Genomic DNA, 14,221 nt, shown 5'->3' on the forward strand with positions numbered 1-14,221 from the left:
CAGCCCTTTGCCCCCCGTTTTCAGCAAACTGCAACTTTTCTGCGAACTCTACCTCCATCCCCAGCCGCTGCGGTTGCTCTGCAGCGCGCAGGATGTGGGCAAGCCAGCATTGCCAAGGCAACCCCTCTGCTTTGATTTCCCCATGCTCAGGCTGGCAGCCTTCACTCCCCCAGCTCAGCCAGGCAAGCCGTGCAGGCCGATGGTTTGCGGTGCCCTCCCAAGCTGGCCCTCAAAAGGAGCTTGTTTTCCACCCACGGCCGCCTCGTAACTCCGGAGGAGTGGCAGATGCTCTCCACCCTTGAAAACCGGCTCCTTGGGAGCCAACATGGATTAAAGAACCTCATGTTGGACGCCCGACTTCGATTAAAATTTACACAAGCTGCGCAAACCCCAGCCGTGCAGAGCTGCCGTCAGACGGAGCCGTCCATCCCCGGCCGCAGGATTTCCCGAGCGAGTTACCATGTCAGCTTTCCCCTGACTCGCTGCCAGCACCGGCTACCCAAAACCAAAGAGCTCATTTCACAGGGCGTTTAGCAGCCCTCCCCGGGACCCTGCCCCGTCTCCCGTTGCCTCCCCAGCCCCATTTTTTGGTCCCATACCTTGACCCAAAAAAAACCAGCCGACCTCCCAGCTGCAGCTCCACGTGCATTGGGCACCCGGTTCACACCCACGGCGGACCCTGGCGCAGCTCTCCCCGTTCGGCCCCTCTCTAAGGGGAGACGTTGCTGTCGCACCAAACGGAGCAGCAGCACGGATTTTCCCTAAAGGCAGCTCCTCGCTGCGCACGCCAGGCTTTCAGCTGGCGATGGGCAGCCTTGGGTAACCCCTCTGCCCTTGGAGCTGTGGCTCAAAAGGCACCAGTTTTTCTACTTTCCCCTCCCCCCTTTTTTTTTTTAATATTAAACTGAAGAACCCCATTATTTAGCGCACAGACATCCCTTCATCTACAAGACGAAAGGCGATGCACACACCAAAAAGAAAAGGCATTTGAAAACCAGCTGCATAGCCGTGCTGAAAGGTGGCCCCGGGATTTCGGCGCTGCTTGCTCAGGGCGGCGGCAGGTACCTCTGCCTCCCCCTTGCAAGGGATGCTCGGCCGCATCCCTGCTGCTGCGGGCTTGCCCCATGTCCCTGGCTGGGCACTTCCCAGGAACAAGCAGCGAGGGCCTCTGCAGCGCATTCAGCTCCGGTTTAAAGAGGAAACATTTCAAAGGGCTCTGCTTTTTTTTTTTTTTTTTTTGCTTTCATTTTTTTTTCTCTGCAAACAATTAATTACAAGTTTAAGAGGAAGTTCCAGCCCTCCTTCCCTCCCCAGAACTTGAGAGGCAATAAATATAAAGCAGCTCAGTGCAGGAATAAAATTGTACATCCTGTTTTGTCTGAAATTAAGGCGGTTGTTGTTTTGGGGTTGTTTTGGTTTTTTTTTTTCCTTCTTTTTTGGAGTGAAGTGTATCATAGGCATCCAGTGTTCCTGCCTGGATAATGAGCTGTCAGGATATTTATGGATAAATGGCAAACCTGCTTCACGCAGATGATTCAGGCCGAGGAAAAGCCGCTCTGTTTATTTGTGTTGCAGTTTAACCTTTGCTACAGCTGTCCTAAAAGAAAAAGACCTCGGCGAGGATGAAGGTTGGGACAGGAAGCAGTTTTAAGATGCGGCTCTCACCGCTTCCCCCCTTTGCTTGTAATGCCGGCGGGCAGCAGATAGCAGAGACCGGCACCCAGAGAGCCCTTCCTTATCTCCCCTGTGAGCAAAAGCAGATCTGTAACGCTTACTGCCGGCTCCGGGCAGGGGGTAGGAAGGGGATGGATGGGATTTCAGCCCGTGATTTCTCAGGTGGGGACGGCAGCGATATCACCGTCCTCTGCCAGGGTAGGGGAATGAGGCAATGCAGGGAGCAGCCGGTTTCCCGAGGCCGGGAAGCTGCGCGGCAGCAGAGGTGGGGTGGAAAAGGCTCTTCTGCCTCTTGCAGCACCATCCCTCCCTCCTGGGTGCACGCCTGGCATCCCCATCATCCTGCTTGTCTACCTCCAAAAAAAAAACCCCACCATATATATATATTTTAATTCCCCTTCTAGCAAGCAGAAACTGGAAGATGCAGCAGACAAAAATCCAACAATAAAACATTAGCTACAAACCTCTTTGTTTAGCCAAAGCCCAAACCACCTCCCAGAGCACTGGGTTGCATTTGGTAAATCTCAAATGGGAGTTTTTCAGAAAGGCACCCACAGAAATTTGTATGTCCATTTTCATCACATTTCCCCTGAGTATGTTCAAAAGAGAAACCACCAGCTCATTGCAGCCAGCTCAAATCGAAACAATAAATTTGCAGCGGTCAGTCTGTTTCTGCGGGGGGCAGGGAGGATAAACCCTTCTCTTTACATAGGATCTGAGCACTTGTGAAACCCCAGATTGAGACCTCAGCATCTACACCGAAGGATTCGGCTCTTGGGGTCCTGGCAATCGGGTACAAAAGCCAGCAGCCGGGGCCGGCTGGTGAAACAAGACCCCGTAACAGCTTTGTAGGTCCCAGGACAGCGTTTCTGAAGGCAGGTTTTCCCTTGGAGCCGCCTTTTCGGGAGCTTCCCGCCAGCTCCCGCCTCGGCAGGGCAGCCCCGCTTCCTCCCCGGAGCATCGGCAGCAGCGCGAGGGCTATGGTTAGGGTTGGGTGGGACTCGCAGTTTCTTTTTCGGGCAAGGCAGGCAGCTTCGCTGTTCGTTAGGAGGTAGGGTGTCATTGCAAAGCGAGGCAGGAGGTTGCACAGTGGCACCGGAGCAGCCTTTTGCTCGGGACAGGGGCCCAGCTCCTGCTCGGTACAAGAGAGCATCCCTTAGCAGGTGCCACAGCAGCAATAAACGCTATTCAAAGCGAGGAAGGGCAGTGCTATAGACAAGGAGGCTTTAACCGAAACCAGCCTGGGTCCCCTTCCCATTCCTCCCTAGAGGTGCCCAGGCTCTGCGAGAGATGCCGGAGGGAGAGCCAAGGAGTTGGTGATCACAGGGGACAAGTGGAGCAACCCCTCCAGGACACTTTTGGAGTTCAGGCTGTACCTCTTAAGCTTTTGTTACGTGGAAGCGTTGGCTTTCCTTTTACTGCGCCTCAGTTTCCCCTCCTGTGCACGTGGGGATTGCGGAATTCCCTCTAGAGGCTGCGGGGCTTGAATCCCACAGGCTGGCAAAGATACTGATGTAAAATGCCGAGCGAGGGTGAAACATGGTATTGGAGCCTGATATTGCTCCTGCCGGCTCTTCATCTGCACAACCCATAATTTGGTGACCCCAGTGTTGAACTAAAAGTGCAAACTCATGGCAGAAAGCCCCCTGCCCTACTCAAAACCCCGGGAGCTTTGCCTGGCCCCAGGAGAGGAGGAGAGCCCTGAGCAGAGGCAGCAGCTCCCTGCCCCTGCAGGAGGGCTTCCCCGGGAGCCCTGCCACGCAGCAGCACCTCTCCCTCCCCGAGGGAGGGGAAAACCTTACGTCAGGCTGCAGAAATGCTCCTCAGCCCTACCCAACCCTTGGAGCAATTCCCAGGTGAGGCACAGCGGAGGCTCCTCCGTCCCCAGCCAAGCCTCGTCCTCCCCCACCGCTGCCTTTGCGGCCAGCCCTGGGTGCACGGAGGTGGCCCTGGGTGCCTGACCATCGCCTGACCACAGTCCCCATCAAAGATCCACGGGGTTTAACCGCAGCCCCCACCCCAAACCTCCCAGCTGTGCCCCGGGTGCCAGAGCGGCAGGACCGGACCCCAGCACGGTGCCCGGGACGGGCAGACCTTGCCTCTGCGCTGCCCGGAGCTGCTGTCCGCAAGCAGCTCAAGTGCCCGTCCCAGACCATGGACCATGAGAAACAGTCTGTCCAAACCAGACACCCCGACCCGGGGTGGATCGGGGGTAGGGAGAGACCTGTGACATGTTGACTCCCGGCTCCGATGGCAGCAGTACCGCTCTCTGCAGTGGTCCCTTGCTTGGACCAGGCAAGTCCCTTCCTAGACAGGAAAGCTCCTCCTGCAGACAGTATTTCCTCAGCTAAGAATTAAGCCCTACAAAGGGCTAGTAAGAGCTCCATGCCGTGGCTGCCACGCGAGGGTTGAGATGTACGTCACCAGGGGGGCAGGATTTGTGCTCGGCCAGGTGCCAAGGCAAATAGGGATGCCCAAAGCCCTCCTCGCCCATCCCTACCACCAAGAATGAACCCCAGGAGAGGTTGGGAGGCTGTGTTTCTCAGATGGGGACACCCAAAGGGACGTGGCCGGCAGCATGGCCCGGCCCCCGTGACCCCAGACCCCTCCAAGGCAGCAGACCTCTCACCCTGCTGGGGCTTTGGCTGTGCTGGCAGCTCCGTGGAGAAAATTGGTGAGGGAGCAGGCACCTGATCCCTGTGGTTTCCCGTCTCTGCAGGCACCATCCAAGGACGCTTGTGGAGCCCACTAGCTGCTTACAGGAGCTGAACGTATCCCAAGGGGCCTTCAAGCGGAGGGAGTAGCGCAGGCAGCCTGCCCAGGAGCCAACATGGAGCAGAAGATCAGCTCTTTCTTTAATTCCATCTTGGAGCTCATCCGTACCAAGCATGAGGAAGGTGTCTTCAACACCGTCTGCCTGGCCGTGCTGATGGGTCTGCCCTTGGTTGTCCTCGTTGCGTTCATTTTCATCTGCTGCCACTGCTGCTTCTGCAGCCGGAGGGGAGAAAGCAGAAAGAAAGGTGGCCCCAGCAGCAACGGGCAGCTGCATGCTGAGAGGAACAAGAAGAAAAAGAAGAAGAAGAAGAAGGATGAAGAGGACCTGTGGATCTCTGCTCAGCCCAAGCTGCTCTTGCTGGACAAGAGACCCTCCTTGCCCATCTAGCAGACAGGAGGGAATTCAGGCCCTCCCCTCTAAGATGCCACCAGTCCTTACAGCTGTGCACTACAGGAGGTGAGGAGATGCCAAAGCTGCTGCCACTTTATGGTGACTTTCAAAAGCAGCTAAGCCCAGCGGCTAACCAGCGTGTTGAAGGGCCAGCAGAGAGCAAGGCAGTTGGGCACAGGTTTATGCAAGCCCCTTCTCCCCCGCCACGACAACGTGCCCAAAGGCAGAAACCCGTGCAAAGAACAGGCGTGCACGCGGACACGTGTCCTGCTGAGCACGCGAGGGTGACCTGCCACCGGGCCGTACGTACCTCCCGCCACGAGCACAGCGCACATGCACCGGGCTGGCACGCAGCGACGGAGTGCGAGGCTCTTCCTCTGCACTCGTCTGCAAGCACTCGCGCCGTCGCACGGACAAGGGTGCGCGGGACCACCTGCGCTCAAAGACTGAGCCGCCTTCACGCTCCCCCTGCACAAACATAGACGGCTGCGTGCAAAGCAAGCGCAGGCACGCCTCGTTTGCTTGTCCTGCCGCAGAGATGGCACAACTTGACTGTCCAGGCTCCGTCCAAACCCAGCTCATGTTGGAGACGCAAAGAAAGCTGAGCGCAGAGTTACCCCACGGCTCATCTTCCCAGCCACCAAACCAAAGGCCAACCTTAGGGACCTCAAGACACCATCTTAAGGCAGCAAAGCAGAAAAATGCATTGCCACGCAGGAGGAGAGAGGAGGCTGCAAGACTGGCCCTTTTGCACCAGCACTTACAAAAAATCTTCCTTGAAAGACTGTTTTACACAGACTTGCCTTTAGAAAGCCCACCACGCTACTTCGAGAGTGGAAACGCAAGCTGAGGCCGTGTAAAGGCTTAGCTACGGGCATTAGAGTTATTTATTAAATGACTACTAAAGACGAGCAGGACCAAAGGCCCCTCTGTCACGGGGCTAGGCACACCAAAGCGGTATTGAAGCAGCAGACACGCTTTCCCGGCACACTCGGCCGTCCCCTCTCCCTGCAGCCCTTGTGCACACGCAGACCCACGAGCACACGCTGCCGCCAGCTGATGCCACGCAGGCAGCTCTGTGGGCCACGCAGAGGGCTTCTGTACGGCTGTCAAGCAGGCCGGCTCTGGGATTTGGGATGTGCTGTAAGAGCTAGAGGGGAGTAAGTTCATGCCCTTACCCAGGGACGCATCGTACAGCTGGACCCTGCATCCCTCTCCGTCCTCATCTCCCTTGGACGTGCGACGGCTCGGCCGGGCACAGCAGCTAACGAGACCGCGCACAGCTCTCACCCCTGCTCTGGTTTTAACCCCCTGCTCCCCCGACGCCTGCATGCCCAGCCTACCTCCTGAGGAGCTGGAGGTCTCCTCTGCCCCCCGCGCTCTGCCCCGCCAGGCTGCTTCCCCCAGCGAGGGATGCACACGCGTGATGAGAAGCCCTGTCACATCTGGTTTTTGCCCTGCATCTGTACACTGGATGTTTTCCTCTCGCTTTCTTCCACTTCTTAAGCTGCTGGAGCAGACCGGAGCTGCCAGCCAGACATCTGGGGGACAAGCAGCCAAACCCACGTGGGCAAGCCTGGACGGAGCTGCCGGACACAACCGCTTCCAGCCCGGGCGAGGGCGATGCCACCTTCCCCCAGCTCCCGGGGCACGCATCGGCGGGGGGGCAAAGCCACTGGTTACAAGCGGCCGCTTGTGCCACCCAGTCCCAGCGGAGCCTGTTTTGTCCGACTCGGACAGGGCGGTGATGTTAACATCACGTCACGGGGTTTGGCTGCGTGTGGCTGTGCTGGTAACAGCCGGGAAGCCAGGCTCCTCCTCACACAGCCCTTTAAATTGACCCCATATGTGCCTTATTTTTCAGCTTGCTTTGTTAGCACTGAAATAAGTGACTCCCTTCCCCTCCAAAACAGGAAGCAACACATAATGCTATAAAAAATTAGGATTTGCCACACCTAATCCTGGAGAGAAACATGCAGGAATAGCTCTGGTCTCTGTCCCAAACCCCTAGTCCAGCCAGGACCCTGGAGAACCAGCACTGCGCTTGTATTATTCCTTCTTCCTGCCCTCCCTTCCCCCATCCAGGTACTTTTCCCAGCCCTCCTGCCTCCAAGCTCACCAGGTGGGCAAAGCAGCCTCCTCCCGCGGGCAGGAGAGCTGCCCACGCAGGTGCTCCTGCTGCAATCCAGAGGCACCAACAGCCCCGGAGGAAGGGCGGTGCTGCCTGGAGGAATCGAAAAAAATCAGAGCAAAGGGAAACACGATGGGAGGCCAGAGGCTTACCCGAACAAGCAGGGGCATGGAGGCAGCCGGCTCTGGCAGAGTACAGCCTACCTGGTGGGGAGCTGCCAGGCTTTGTGTGGCTCCCTGCGAGAAGGTCCTTCTCCAGAAGGGTTAGCGAGTAACGTTTCAGGCGAGGGCAAGTGATTCCTACAAGAACCAGAGAGCTGTCAAGAAAATGTCTGTGTTGTGTCACACACAACATCTCTGATGCAGACTTTTGGGAGTTCAGAGCCAGGTCTGAATTTCAAGAGCTCCCAAAAATTATCATTCAGACCACCCCTGGGCTGGGCATGGAGGGACCAGCATACAACCCTGCCCCGATCCATCCGGCCAGTGGACGATCCGAGCCTCTGCACCCCATAAAGCATGGGGGCTGCTGTTTTAGCCAAACCATCCACTGAATCAGCTGCTTCTTGAGACAAAAGCAAAAGAGCAGCGACAGCCTGAGGTGCACCGGGACCTGTCACCCATCAACCAGGCAGCAGCAACCCCGCAGCACCCACAGTAATAAGGCGGCCGGAGATGCATGGTACAGAAACTCCGCTGCATAGGTCCCCGCTCTCCAGACACCTCTGCACTGCCTCCCCACAACTGCATTTCAGTATCAACCTTTTATTTTTGTAAACAGTCCATGCAACAGGGGGGAAAAAAAAACAAACAAGTTTTTTTTGCAGTGTTTCTTTTTTAAAACAAAAATAAATGAGACTCAAACTGCAAACAAATGCCCTGTCTCTAGCTCTCAGTCATGTGTTTATTTTCCTGGGGAAATCTTCCTTGTATCTGCGTCCTGGCCCTAGATAAGAGGCAGGGGGAGCTCAGCAGGCAGAGGCTCTGCAATCTCTGCCTGCAGCCAGCTGTGCAGCTCAGAGAGACGTTTTCTTAAAGAAACAGCTTAGCTTAATCAAGTTTAATGGCCTCGCCTTGTTAATGAACACAGTCGATCGCCTCTCCCCAAGGGCAAAAGGTAGCGGGGAAGAAAAGCAGCAGCGTTTCTGCACTGCGGGAGGTGGGCTGCAGAGGGGTTTTTCCTTGCAGAGTTCAGCAGCGCAGACTAGTTAACCCCAGTTGGTTTTGATCAGACAAGTATTTCACGGTGTCTGCAGCTTCTCGCAGCCATCTGCGTTGGGCGCGTCACGGGACCAGGCGCACACCTCTGCTGGGCAGAGCCTTTCCAAATCGTGTACCACTGAGCTCTCCCTCCATGAGGACAAAAATAAATCTGCCTCTCACCTGGACATTGCACCCTTGCCCAGGCTCTGGAGGAGACTGGTGGTAAGAGGCGTGCAGGACCGCAGCAACGAGCAGCTAGAAATGGCAGAGGCACACTTTTTGGGGGAAGGAATGAGCAGTGCACACCTTGCCTCTCTCCAGACGGCAGCCCTGCACATCGTATTCAGGGCCAGGCGTTCTTGGGTAGCGTGGGCTGCAGAGGGAGGGGGAGGCTCCTGGGTCTTAGGTTAGAAACAGGCAGGGGTTGAGGTCAAGTTGAGCATCCTGGAGCACTGCAGGGATTGAGGGGATGCAAAACTTGCCCCTGCAGGCCCCTGAAACCCCACTAGGAGGGGAGAATGGCATCTTCACTGACTATTCCTCTATTTATCCAACAAAGTCTAGAGCAGTGACCAGCAGTAACGTTGCTGCTTTCCAAGCAAGTGCCCAGTGCAGTAAGACTCTCCTGTCTTCTCTCCAAACTACACCATTCAGAGTGCCACATCTTTGGGAAGAGGCATGCCTTCTCCCTCCTCCTCCTGGGTAAGCGCTGGGACCGTGGGGAGGTGGGTGAAGGATCCACCACCTCTCCCCCTGCAGCGGCATTTCGCTGGGGTCCCCCACAGCAGCACTGGCCGTGCTGCACCCCAGATGTATCACAACAGATAGGTCCTGTCTCCTGGGGCCCAGCAATGGGACAGTCCCCATCAACACAGTGACGCCAGAGAGGAAGGCAGAGAGGATCCTTCTGGGATTCAAATTCTGCCCCTCGGCATGTTGCAAACCTCACTGGCTATAAAATTTAAGTGATCTCAGGGCAAGGCAGAGGTTTCGAGAATCTGTTTTGGCCCTACGGCATCACCGTTACAGGGCTGGGTACTGCAGCAAAACAAGGGTAGTAAGAGGATGTGAAATTTTTATGGGACTCCCACAACCAGCCTGAGACTTGAAACCAGAAAAGCCAGTTCCTGGAGGCAAACAAACCACATTATCTGAGCAGTCCCAGCTTCTAAAGCTGTAGCACAGACTCCAGTTAACCCCAAAAAGGTCTTTCCACAGAGGCCAGCTGGATACAGGGAAGTTTCTCTGCACTAGCATGAAGAGATGATGCCATCCTGTGGCTGTTTGGAAATACTAACTTCCCACAGTGGTTTTCCAGCCACCGCCACTTTGACTGCCCTTCCTGGTGAAAGAGGGACCCATAATTAGGAGAGACAAGTGAACACCCCTCAGAAACTGCAAATAAGGTGTCTCGTTTGCCTTTATCTCTAACATACAAAGCTCATACCACTTAAAAGAATATTCCCTACTCTCAGGTAAGATTCGATTCCGAGGTTTGCACAGGAAAGAGCTGCTGGGCACAATCACACCTGCTGCTTTTTAGAGCATACGCTTACTTTTAGAGTGGCTGTGTGTGAGGCTAGTCCTCCGGTCCCCCTCAGTCACCTTCCTCATGTCTACGCTGTGCCCGTTAACTGAACAACATAGTGAAACCTGTCCTCACCTACAGACACGCGGGCAATGGTGAGAAATCACTTCACCACAGTAAAGGACCCTCATTGTTTTCCTGTGTCCTGCTCTCATGCTCTTAGCACAGAGCCTGCAAAACACTTCAAGTGCAATTTGCCTTTCACCTCTCCCCTCCATTCATCCCCTTCTTCCCCCATACTGGGGCTCAGATATCCTAACGCAGCTCAGGTGAGTCTCTGCCTGCCCACCCACACAAGAGGCACAGCCCTGAAAGTACTATGAAGAATTTAGCACTCACCTTTGAGAGACGGCTCTCTAGCTAGCTCTCCTCAGCCAGGTCCTAGCAGCCACGGATCAGTTAATTGCTTTGCAGTATTCAGTCACGAAGAGATCACATAGTCCCCATCCCTGTTTTGGAGCAGACTCCAAAGACCTAATTTTCACAGCCCCAGTCTTTCCACATTGCTCTGGCAATGCTAAGGGCCTGGGTATTGCTCCATCTCTGTAAAGAAGGCTTAGTTTAAATTGGGGGAAAAAAAAATTCTGCCACCCAAAGCAAAGAAGATAGAAATATTTCTAAGACCTCCTTTATTTGCAATTTTATTGCTTCCCCAAAGTCTGGGACGGATTCTTTAAAATGTATTACTCAGCTTAACACTGGGACAGAAAAGGCCATTAAGACATAGGACAATCATGTTCCAATCTGCTCAGACAAGAAAGCCTTTGAGCAAGCATCATTTGGTGAGCTCATACTTCTTCCCTGGCTGTAGCTGGTGGTCCAGAATTTTGATATCTGCTCAGGGAAAGAAAATAAAACTCACATTTATGGCTGCGAGGAAAAAAAAAAGCAGCCAAATGTGAAACCATACACTGGGGCCCACCTGAATCTGCAGACAGCCTGAAAGAAAAGCCTAATGGAGAGCATGCAGGATCAGTTTAACTCAAGAGATGTTCATTTTAGAGGCAGATGACAAGCATTATCATTTCAGCATCACTAGCTACCACACTGCTAATGAAAAAGCAGAAGGTGGCAGATGGGACAGTTGCACAGGGAGTTTTGTTCATGGTCTGTAAGTGGCCTCTTAGTATGCAGAGAAGGCTTGGGTTGGTGAGCAGAGCTTGGAGGAGTATAGCCCTTACACTCACCCTGTTCTGGGCCTCACCCAGGAGTGTGAACATTAACTCACTGTTATGTCTCCTCAGGCTTTTCTTTGGGCAGGGAAACAAGAAGAGACAAGCAAAATATAGAGCAAATCACCTGGAGAGATGTGATACTGGAGGCTGAGGAACTCAGACTACAGACCTCACCTGGGTTAACGAACCTTGCCAACAGCCTGACAACATTTCCCAAAACACAACTCTGATCACGTTTAGCCAACCGGGGGAGCTACAAGTTGGATGCTCCCCACAAGCCCCCTCCCAGCCTCTGACAGATCACCCATCAGGAGCTCCAAGGCTGGAAGCAGGCTGGGCTGCAGATCCAGAGGTCTCTGGGTGCACATCGGTCAGTGATTGTCTCCAATGCATTGGAGAAAGCTGTCTGAATCTAACTTTGTTAAGAAATACTGAATCATTATCTTTGGGTACTGTCCTGCACAGAGTCGATTTAAGCCCTGATCTTCTTCCTCTTCCCTGATAGAGACCTCTTCTTCCTCCCCAGGATTGGCTCATTACTGGAAGACTGAGGACGGATCTTCATCTCGGTAAAAGGGATGGAGAATTCATGGCCTTTCCATGGCTCCCAGTTCACCCCCTGGGAAAAGACCAAGGAATTTCTTTTATTAAAGCACCCAGACCAGGTGTTAGGAATCTACCACTGCCCCCCTCTAATACCATTTAACCCTCCAATAGACAGAGATGCTATCGTTCACCAGATTTTGGCAATAATTATAATCAGTCTTCCAGACACTCCTAATGTAAATCAAATCTCTATCCAGTTTGGAACACAACAGGACTGAGCCACCTTCAAGCCCAAAATAAGCCTGTACAATGAGATGCACACCAAGGCATGCACTGAAAGCCAAGGTATAGGCTACATGAGACAGTGAGCCAGCACCCTAGTGTGGCTCCTGGTGAGTGTTCTTTCATGTGTTCCCCTCAGAAATCAATACAGCTCCACCTCAAGTATCTCTGCCCACAAGAATCAGGGGGCCATGAGCTCAAGTCCTCTGGATCCAGGGAGGACAGAGTAAGAGCTATAAGCTTCCTTATGGATCATTTTCCTTTCAAATGAAATGAGTTAGCAATCTCTCCTGCTCCAAGGAGAGACATCCCCCCATGTGTCTTCTCAAGGCTCGAGAGAAGAGCTGACCACCACACAGAGCTCTGCCACTCACCTCGCTGTGCCTGCTCTCCCCGTATTTCCCATTGAGGTTGGCCAAGTGGCAGTTCTTGTACCACCACGCACCACGATGCGTCAGAGCACAGTTGCTGAGAGCCACATCATTGTCCCTGTCCCACGTTGTGAACCTCCAGCCATTGTGGTAGGTCATTGCATCCCCTAAGGGAAGGAATGAAAGACATGAACAGGAGTAAGAGACTACAGTTGCTCAGCCTGAGGGCTTATACACCCTTCAGGCAGAACAGAGCAGGCCTGCAGGGGAAAAGCAACAGCACAGGATGGGTCGGGACAATAATTTCTAAAGGGCTGCTGTTAGAGGGCATGTCCAAGGGCTGGATCCCCCCAGCTGAAGATCTAAACCTTATGGCAAGTGGAAAACTATGGACGCAATGGCAATGGTAAGGATTTACCCGTGGCAGAAGCCAGCACTGAGATGGCTACTGCTGTTGAGCAAACTCCTATCATGAACAAAAGCCACTTTCTTTGCACTTCTCAGCTGGGGAGCCCCAGACGTTGCTCCCCCATCAGCACAGGTTACCTCATGGAAATGCTTCCCAGTCTGCCTTTTCAGCTGGTGTTTCACTGGGTTACAGAGCCCTCTCTTCCCCGTGAAAAAGCAACTCTTTCTCCCATCTTCAGCAGGAGATGAGCCTGTGGGCACACTCTCCTCAGTCTTCCTAGGAAGTACAGACTTCTCTCCTCAAAGAGAACCACGCCTGATCTAACCTGACCTAATGAGCTCCCATGCTAGTGGCAAAACAAATACACAGGTCCCAGCATTTGCTGCCGTGTGCGAAGCAGAGGCAGCACAATTACGAGGCACTCCTCACCAGCATTGCCTCTGTAATTCCCCACCGACAGCCTGTATCTGTCCTTGCTCGAGGCAACCTGGAAGAAGTCGTAGACAGCATAGACAGATTCACTGGCTGTTCGCAAATCCACCCGGAGCTCATAGCGGATGGGGCTGATGCTTGTGAGATTGTGCAGCTTGTCAAGACCTAGAAGAAAAAAGAATTACTCTTAAAAGGGAAAAGCCTGTTCACCTTTGCAGTGCTAGACTCTCACCCTGTGGCCATTTTGGTTAAATCAGCTATTTCCTGCCTCCCTCCTTCCCTGCTTGATGCTGTCGTGACATTTTGCCAAGTTTATTCTGTCTTATCTCATTTTCTGGCAAGAGGCAGCAGTATCAGAAAAAACAAACAGCCTAAACCAGCACAAGACAGGCTGTAGTGCAACATTATTTTTCCCAGAACATTTAAAGACTCTTGCTCCAAAGACCTTGACCTATTTAGTGCTGGATTCTCTGATCCACGCAGAGTTCCCTAACAGAACAAAACAGACAAAAAATGACCTAATACACCAAGTTTTGTGTAGTATCCTGGACTTTGCATTTTCACGAATGCAATTTCTTTATTTTTCCTCTCAGAGGAACACGCAGGCCTGAAATAAACCTTCCCAGAGTTTGGCTTATTCTGAGACTACTCCAAAGCCCAAACATGCCAGTGGAAAGACTTAATGGGCCTTTAGAGATCCCTCAATGCTTCACTGGCACTTCTAGGGAAAACAGAAAAGCTGACAGTTCCAGACTGCAGGCTGGGGGAGGTTGGATATTTCAGCATTTAGGTGCTTCTACACAGCTAATCTTCAGCTCTTCACTGGTCACACCCTTGTACTGTACCAAGCCAGAATTCCCCAGCGGGATCTCCAAAGCCTTCCACATAATTTTTCCAGCGTTTGTAGAAGTCCAGCTCGCCAGTGCTCCGCCTCTGAAACACCTGCAAAGCAAAGATTGCTGTGTGAGAGTTCATGACAGGCTGAGGAGAGAGACAAGGAGGATGGGGGGTGAGAAATGCTCATCCTGATTCAAACGCAGACAAAAAGGTGAAGCATTCAGGAACAGACAACTCTAGCTGATGGTGCGCTGCACCTGAGCAGGGTACACACAGGAATCTGTTTCCATTTTCTGACTGTACAGAAGCAGCTGGGGTGAATACTTAGTTGTGCAAATTTTGCAGTTTACTTTCCACAAATGCTACGGACAGCACAAACCTGAGCGTGATCTAAACACTTAGACAAAA

The 14,221-nt window shown here is 53.3% G+C and overlaps 2 protein-coding genes across 9 annotated transcripts in view; one reads left to right on the forward strand and one right to left on the reverse strand.

The window, feature by feature from the left end:
• Positions 1-4,504: 4,504 nt before the first annotated feature.
• Positions 4,505-4,837, forward strand: KIAA0040 (KIAA0040 ortholog). Its single transcript, XM_075156902.1, has one exon. It carries the CDS (start codon positions 4,505-4,507, stop codon positions 4,835-4,837), a length of 333 nt encoding a protein of 110 aa, XP_075013003.1.
• Positions 4,838-7,831: 2,994 nt separating this feature from the next.
• The window catches only part of TNN (tenascin N), a 40,119-nt gene continuing 33,729 nt past the window's right edge, over positions 7,832-14,221 (reverse strand). For 4 of the 8 annotated variants that reach the window (XM_075156892.1, XM_075156893.1, XM_075156890.1 and 1 more), the window contains 4 exons: positions 13,822-13,957; positions 12,974-13,141; positions 12,139-12,302; positions 7,836-11,555 (listed from right to left, as the gene is read on the reverse strand). In XM_075156892.1, coding sequence (XP_075012993.1) covers positions 11,409-11,555; positions 12,139-12,302; positions 12,974-13,141; positions 13,822-13,957 — 615 coding nt within the window. In that variant the 3' untranslated portion in view covers positions 7,836-11,408. Of the gene's footprint in view, positions 11,556-12,138; positions 12,303-12,973; positions 13,142-13,821; positions 13,958-14,221 lie in introns of all 8 variants that reach the window. The other 4 variants (XM_075156894.1, XM_075156889.1, XR_012674571.1 and 1 more) reach the window with 3 other exon arrangements.

Source organism: Calonectris borealis, chromosome 8, assembly GCF_964195595.1.
Source record: "Calonectris borealis chromosome 8, bCalBor7.hap1.2, whole genome shotgun sequence".
Classification (NCBI taxonomy): Eukaryota; Metazoa; Chordata; class Aves; order Procellariiformes; family Procellariidae; genus Calonectris; species Calonectris borealis.